Below are 8613 nucleotides of genomic sequence, written 5' to 3'. Positions count from 1 at the left end.
TGGATAGGAGGATTCCCTCGATGTTACGTTAATATGTAGTATATCGCGCGCACACGCCACTGCACGCTACGCCCTGTACACCGCACGGCGGTGCACTCGCGGCCAACACATTCGCACACGCACGCACGCACGGCACGGCACGCACGCACGCACGCGCACGCACGCACGCAACACGCACGCCACGCCACGCACGCGACGCACGCACGCACGTCACCACGCACGACGCACGCACGCACGCACGCGCACGCACGCACGCACGCCACGCACGCACACTGAGTCACACACACACACACACACGACACACACACACACACACACGACACACAACACACACGACACACACATCACACACACGACACACAACACACACCACACACGACACACAACACAGCACACGACAACACAGCACAGCACACAAGCACACTACACATCACACACATCACACGACACACACACACACACACACACACACACACACACACACACACAGCACACTACACACACACACACACACACACACACACAGCACACAACACACAACACACACACACACACACACACACACACACACAAGACACCAACACACACACACACACACACACACTACTACACCACACACACACTCACACACACACACACACAGGCACAACATCACACACACACACACACACACATCACACACACACACACCACACACACACACACACACACACACTACACACACACACACACACACACACACAACACCACACACACACACACACACACACATCACAAAACACACACACACACACACACCACACACACACACACCACACACACACACACACACATCACACACACCACAACCACCGTGTGTGTGTGTGTGCGTGCGTGCGTGCGTGTGTGTGTGTGTGCGTGCGTGCGTGTACAGGGCGTGCGTGCGTGCGTGTGCGCGCGTATACTCATTTAACGTACATCGAGGGAATCTCCTTCCTACGCTGTATCTAAGAACCAGTCTCAGGTGGCGGACGTTACCATTTCAAAACGCTGCAGTTTGTGAGCTGTGTGTGGGGCTGTGTGTGGGGCTGTGTGTGGGGCTGAGTGCGCCTCTTGCTAGGATGCATACACGGCTCCATTGATTGAGCATAGTAATTGGACACAGTCTCAGCAAACTGTCAGGGAACTGGTAGCTGGATAGAATTCCTCCGGAGCGGCTGAATCAGAGCAGAAACGGCTAGAGGGTCATGCGCGAGATATTGTTCCGAGAGAAGAGCGGGCCGCGTATGTCTATCACGGAACTAGATTACGTGTAGAAGCATTACGCAGGGGCGCAATGACTCACACGCACACACACCACGCGCACGCACGCGCACACGCACGCACGCACACGAACCCACACGCAGCCTTGCAGGATGTCTGCATGCGTGGGTGTTGCTGTGTTTATGTGTTTGATTTGCTGAATGAAAGCATGCACCACTACTACCGTTTACATTATAACGTGTGACCTCGATATACACACAGGTTTAAACCTCCACCTCGACGCGTGTCATTTAGCTACAATGTATATGTATGTATGCGTGTATGTATATATATATATGTGTATTTATGTATGTATATTGTATATATCTATTATATACTGGTAGACATACATAATACACACACAAACACAAATACACACGCACACACAAACACGCACACGCGCGCGCACGCACGCACGCACGCACGGGCACAAACAGCTGCCTAGAAGCAGACATCTATATGTATGTAGATCAGGAGTAGATAATAGGGTTAGGGTTAGGGTTTGTATGATGTAGATGTTCTATGATGTAGATGTATGAAGTGTAGTAGCAATAAAGGTTTATTTCTCAGTATGAAATGTACAATTGATCTTTATTTTGGAGTAATTTCAAAGAAGTACTGCCTATGAAGATGTGCCGACGCCCGCCGTGATTGATGTTGATTTTAAGGAAGATTTTGAATATTAAATAATGTTTGCCGTCTTTCACTTTGCAGAGTTGTTAAAGAAGAGCTGATCGATGATGACATGAAACTACCATGTTTTAATGGCAGGGTTGTCTCCTGGGTAAGTCATTCTACGCGCATAGTGACCAGATTACCAGTACTAGGAGGTATGAGAAAACATGCCACTCACACTTCTTCTCTATGTGGGTTCAGTGTAGGGTTCAGGGCTTGACAAGGGCACATGGAGGTCAGGTTGTTCCTTTTACTATTTACGTTATTGCTATGGGGCAGCTAGAGTAATGAACGTAACGTTCCAGCTAATTTACTGCTTGAACTGCAGCGAAGGATGCGTTTAATCGAAATTTGAATTGCGGACGCATTTGATAGAATAGCAATTACGTAAGTATTGATCTACGATAGTACTGTATAGTTACTTACTGTACACATCCACCTCCACTCTATAAAGTTTATTTGTAGTCTAGACAGAGTTTATGTTGGACTCTTGTCCAAATTTAAGTCACAGTTTTGGCTGTTACAAATTGAAAATGCACAAAGGAAAGCTTTGGTAATTGCTTTTGCATTTCGTTGATAAAATTTTATTGTAGCAGTGGAAGAGCGTGCTTTTTGCTTGGCCAGTAATGAGTAAATGTCATCAATATCCATGCTGCCTTCTCGCATGTTTGTATACCATAATGATGTATTGACGAAACCGTACAAAACGATCTGATACGCTTGCATTTAGTAATGAAGAGATGCTATAGGGTAATAAATGGATAATGGATTATAGCGTGTAATGGATGTTTGCATGTGTAGAATTTTGCTTCTGATTCGAACCGATCTTGAAATAAGATAGAAAGTCGTCTTGATTTGAAGCAGAGAGCATTTAGACAACATTTACTATTTAATTATCAGCGTACAAGTTGCGAAAGCGCCTTCACACGTCTGTGATCATGGCAGCAGCTTCAAACATGGCCCATGACACTGTATGTGTGTGTGTATGTGTGTATGTACACTGACTGATGTGCCCACATGTTTGCCTTATAAACGGTGCTGGCCAGCCACTAATGTCAGACGGGAACAGATATAAATGGCCTCGTGTTTACGTAAAATGTGGCCTGTGTTTATCTCGCATTTCCCCCCAAGGAGTGTGACTGATGTCTACTCTTTGTTACAGTGGATAACATGGGATTTCGCGAAACTGCACTGCCCCTAATGCTATCGCTCGAACCTTACCCTCACACATAGAGTATAGCTGTAGCTGCAGGTCCCGTGGGAGGCACGCTCTATCAAAATTGCTGCGATTCTTGATCGTGGCTGAATCCCCAACTGAAATCTTCACGTTAGAGATGCCCTTTGTGAATTGTGATGCGGTAATACAGAAACGATGTAGGCGCATGAGGATTTAACCTTACTCTGTTGGTCTTCACTGGGAAGAAAAAAAGCCACGCGGACAACGCACGGTCCGATATAATCCTACCTAAGTAGTGATGGTTTATAAGCTGCGCTTCTGATGGAGGTTTATAGCTTAAAGTAGAGGGCGTCCATAGGCAGTAGGCCTGAATAAGCATCGAACAGAAATTAATTAAAAATATTCGGAGAGTTTCGGTACACACGCGACATACAGTTTATTCATACTTATTGACTACAGATTCAAATTCTAACCGTCACTCGAAACCTTTGCCGGATTGTTTTCGAGATTTTCAGCATGTCGTCGGATCCCGTTTCAAACACAAAAATGGAGGACCGGTCACCATGGCTACGCCACTTGACAGAAAGCCACAATTACACGACAGGACCAATCTCACTTCTCATGCTTTCTATAGGCGTCCACGAGGCATCTATACCTTGCGTGCATCACGCAAATTACTGCACTTAAGTGCCGAATTTTACCGCAAAAAAAATTCAAAAGAAGGCCTTTTCCAGAGACGAAATACTAGTGAAACAGGGAACAATTGGCGGAAGGCTACTGTTGTATGCGACCTTAGGGTGGGCACCAGACCCGTCGCGTGTGCTCAATCCCTCTTGAATGGGGGGCCCCCATATCAGGCTACGGATTAACATGAATGTTAATGGTCTCTTGACCACATCGTAGCAATCGGCTACCGTAGAATGTTTCGTTCGTCGCAAATTCGACTGTGAACATATCGTTCTGTTGTTAAGAGTGAATGCTTAGGGCAGTGGTTCTTAACCTTTTTTGAGTCATGGACCCCTTTGAGAATCTAGTGAAAACTACGGGCCCCTCCCCAGAAAAATGCACATAAGCACAAAATTCTGCATGCACCTGGTTCACAGACCCCCTGAAGCCCATCCACGGTCCCCCTGAAGCCCATCCACGGACCCTAAAGGGGTCTATATGGACCACAGGGTAAGAACCCTGGCTTAGGGTGACCTCACCGGTACATTGGGAGTTCACTCCTTATCCTATAAGGATAGAACGCGTTTGGATGTGAACCCGATTGTATTGGCGCCTATACGCCAGCACATACCTCTACTGTACATCTCTCCATCGTTTTTTACGAGACTACATCATGATGGTATCCCCGTGGGCTATTCGTGTTGTTACATCAGCGTACATGGTCCCCCCCAGGCGTGTTTCACTATTGTGCGCGCGCCTTGCCTGCACATAGATCAGCTGAGCTGCGCATTTCAATTTAGAACACTTGCACGGTGCCTGCAAGGCTCTATCTGTGTCTCATAGGTGGCAGCACCGGCTAACACGAAGTTCAGTGGCTGAAAAAATCTTGTCACGTCCTCGCTTTGGTTTGGAGAGGAAAAATGTTGTTCGTTCGCTATGCTATTACAGATTATTGCGCTTGGATGCGAGCAACCAATACTGTACGTTAAGCATCCCCCGGTTCTCAAATGTCACCAGGTTAAGAATTCAAAATATCTGAGGTAGGCGGTTTTTGTGACACCACTCACAGGCACTTGGAACCTTTCAATAAAAAATATGGTAAATAAACACGAAATGTATTTATACTACTAAAGTCTCAATGTTTCTCTACTCTCTTTCGCCTATTATTGCCGATAACTTCCTGCCTGTAAATGCCGTTCAAATGCTCCTCTGCAACACACAAGTACACAGCACGAACGCCGCTGCGCACAAACAACAAGAATATAGTAATTACAGATTTACATTTCGTGTTTATTTACCATCATTGAACTATTGAAAAGTTCCAAGTGCCTGTGGCACCACCAATTCTATCGCAGCCGATTACCACCCATTTACGTAACATCACAGACTTGTAGAATACGCGTGTATCAGTGTGTAATTTACTCTGGCCGTTGCTCAGATTCAAGCAGTAGGTTGATCGTCTGAAGTGATCGATAAATTACTGGTGTTAGCTGACAAATTACACAAGCTCTGTAATTTGCCTTACATTGTTGCTGTTAAGACACCCATCATGCCATTATTCCCATACTTGTGCCTTTCCATCTGTTCCATAAACTTTACGAAATACGAAACATGGATTTTACATGTATTTGTTTGTTTGATTGATGTTACCATGGGTTACTCGTAGCTTACTCTCGAATTACCAACATATATTCAAGATTGCATCCATGTATTGACAGAATCATACAAATTAGAACATACAAATCATACAGAATATGAACTAATTAATTAGTTTAATATTAACTATCTATAGTCGTTGATAATTTAAATCGGCATAATGATTAACATTTTTTACCGGTCACGCATGTGTAGGTAACTACGAACGCCAACCGTGAAGTAGTACATGTTTTAACATTGTAAGTTTGTGGGTAAAGGTATCGTTAATCACACGTAGAAACACTAGGTGGCAGTGCGAGATCAAAGGAAACCGATCTGCAGGTAACTTCATAGGTATGTGCAGTTATTATAATAACACATACAAATTGTTCTCGTACATGGCATGTAAATAAATAAACGAATGAATAAGTAAGTAAATAAATATATGTATATCACAGTAATTATTTAGACATGTTTCATAGTGTGTTTTCAGCGTTACTAGAATGCGTGCGTTAGAACGCGTTCCTTCTTTGATTGAACCGTATGATGCCATTAAGTCTGACGACAATTCAAAAATGCGCAATGACTTTTTATAAGCAATTTTAGCTTGTGTTATAACATTTTTGTCATGATGTTTGGTGTGCTAGTATCCCGCCAGCAGCCACGTATGATGGTGTTTGAGTCGTCAGGATGTTGCCGGCGAGTGATACTGTACTGCTTACAAATCCGAAATGTACATGCAGGTTGAGAGGGGACATGAACCAGTTTCTTTTGTGAGACAGCAATCAATTTCTCTCGAGAAGGGCAGGCAGGCAATTTCTCTCGCGGGTTTGCCGTGTTTTTCGATGAGGGATGGCTTGATCTCCTCGGCAAATACGGAGCAGCGCTTCTTTAGTCGCTTATATTGCAATTCGGAGGTCTTAGTCACACAGGAACAGTACTGTGCGCGTGCGTGTGTGTGCGTGTGTGTGTGTGTACGTGTGCGCGTGCGTGTGTGTGCGTGTGTGTGTATGTGCGCGTGCGCGCGCGTGTGTGTGTACGTGTGCACGTGCGTGTGCGTGCGTGTGTGTGCATGTGTGCGTGCGTGTGCGCGCGTGAGTGCGCGCGTGAGTGCGTGCGCGTGTATGCAGTCAGTCGTTCCCGAGTAGGCGTAATAAACTTGCACTTGTCAGCACGAGCCACCCATGTGTGCAGTGATCGTTGCAGACTAAGAACAAGTTTCTCGGTAGAACTCCGAGAGCGCTACAGTAGAATATGTCGTAAAATGTTCAAGGTGCGTAAATGTGCGCATCCGTAACAATTTAGATAAACCGGTAGATATACTGCGCGAGGCATACGATTATGGCAGCACCCTGCCAAAACAAGTTAGGCTCACAGGATAATAAGGTGAATATAATTATATTCCGACATTTTCTGTGGGGCTGAATTAAGATATGATTTCAATAAAATAACATAGATAACTTGAAATTTATGAAACCTTGAATGTGATTAATTAGGTCTACGTACAAAGACTACACAGGTTTAAGTGTCTAACTGTGTGTACTTTTTATAGTGGTTTGGGAATTCAGAATTCGGAATTCAGTTCGGAAACCATGACAATATCTCGCAGTGGTGCTGAGAAGGCGGTGAACGCATTTCCAGTCGCACATGCCTACTTGCACCTTACACAACCGCCTGTACACAAAACACACAATGTACTTTGTGTACACACACCATGTGTTGTGTCGACGCGTGTATGATTAATGTAATTAGAATAGCTGACGAATTCATTTTTACGCAAAACGTGTGAATTTATTATACTCACTCTAAAAACAGATGACGTACGAATTTTTTTTCATCATAAGTAGTACAAAGGAGAAGTGTAGTAATAATGAAAGCAAAATAATCTAGTAGAATCTATTATAAAAGAAGTGTAGGAGAACAGGAGAAATTAGACCAAGGCTTAACACGTTGACAAAAGTTGAAAGCACGTGATAAATCACAGGAAAGACGCTCATGGTGCTAGTCTTTCACCAAAATCATTGCATCTATGCTCTAACCAATGATAACTCAGCATGCCTGGTTTGCACGCGAACAGTATAGAACAGACGGTTATGATTGGGTTAAGACCTCCTAGGAATGGTAAGTCATGCTCTAAAAAAATTATTTTCAGAATCGGCCAGAAAAGCTGAGGATTGTCAGTTTGCTTTAAAGTTTAGGATCAACTGACAACGGTCACATGCGAAAGAATTTAAGTTTATTCTGCAGAAATGATACCGTTTTCCCTAAGGTCGTCTCTTTCTTCCAATTTTCTTCTCTATCCAATTAAAAATAACATGCCTAAAGATTTTTTTCTTCAAATACATGTATGTTGTTTACGATATGAATCCGTGTATGTGGTAAAGCGGAGACCACTGTTATATGAAAATGTTTTGCCGTAACTTAAATTCTCTCCGTCTGCCTCTCCCTCTCATGCGATAACCCCCTCTCCACATGCCATCTCCTGCTTCGATCCTCCCTTCTCCTTTACCCTTCCTTCTTCCCCCGGCTCTCTTCTCTCACTCACCCCAACACCCCCGCTCTTATAACTGCTTCCCTCCCTCCCGCTCTCTCAGACTGTTTTGCCCTCTTCCAATCCCATGTAACAGTACCGCGATTGTTTATTGGACCATTCAGACCATTTCTGCACTGCAATTTCTCAAGAACGGTTCCACAATGTAATCTTTGTGTTTTGTGCACTGTACATTAGACAGCAACAAACTGCCAACTGTAGTCTCAGCTTGACAGGAGAGAATATCAACTGAACTCGCATCCCACGAGAACAGTTTTCTGTTAACTTTTGTGAGGCTGTGTAATTCTTTATGCTTCCCCTACCCCATGTCTGTGCGGGAGGGTCGGTGAATGTACCTTCGGCGTGCTGAGCTTTAGATTTCATCGGCTCTGTGTAGTAACAGTAGCGATGTTTTAACTCTTTGTTCTATCGTAAGTTACGACGCAAGCACGGTCGTTTAAATTTGGTGGTGGTCCGTGAATAATTTAACATTTTGCATTTTGGTGGTGAATCAAGCATCACCTCATGTTGCTGCTTCCCCCCTGTTTTGTCACCTCCTCGGTCACATTCCTTCTTCTTCTTCTTCTTCTTCTTCTTCTTCTTCTTCTTCTTCTTCTTCTTTTTATCTTCTTTCTTCGCCGTTGGGACA

The 8613-nt window shown here is 44.4% G+C and overlaps 1 protein-coding gene across 1 annotated transcript in view; it reads left to right on the top strand.

Annotated features, from left to right (window-relative positions):
- The window catches only part of LOC106815300 (segment polarity protein dishevelled homolog DVL-3-like), a gene marked incomplete in the record, with an annotated part of 62025 nt that overhangs the window by 12143 nt on the left and 41269 nt on the right, over positions 1-8613 (top strand). The window contains 1 exon segment of the mRNA XM_014819744.1: positions 1996-2065. Coding sequence (XP_014675230.1) covers positions 1996-2065 — 70 coding nt within the window.

Source organism: Priapulus caudatus, unplaced genomic scaffold (genome assembly GCF_000485595.1).
Source record: "Priapulus caudatus unplaced genomic scaffold, Priapulus_caudatus-5.0.1 Scaffold1085, whole genome shotgun sequence".
NCBI classification, from domain to species: Eukaryota; Metazoa; Priapulida; class Priapulimorpha; order Priapulimorphida; family Priapulidae; genus Priapulus; species Priapulus caudatus.
The sequence above is the reverse complement of the archived record's forward strand: the minus strand, read 5'-3'. Positions and strand labels throughout refer to the sequence as shown.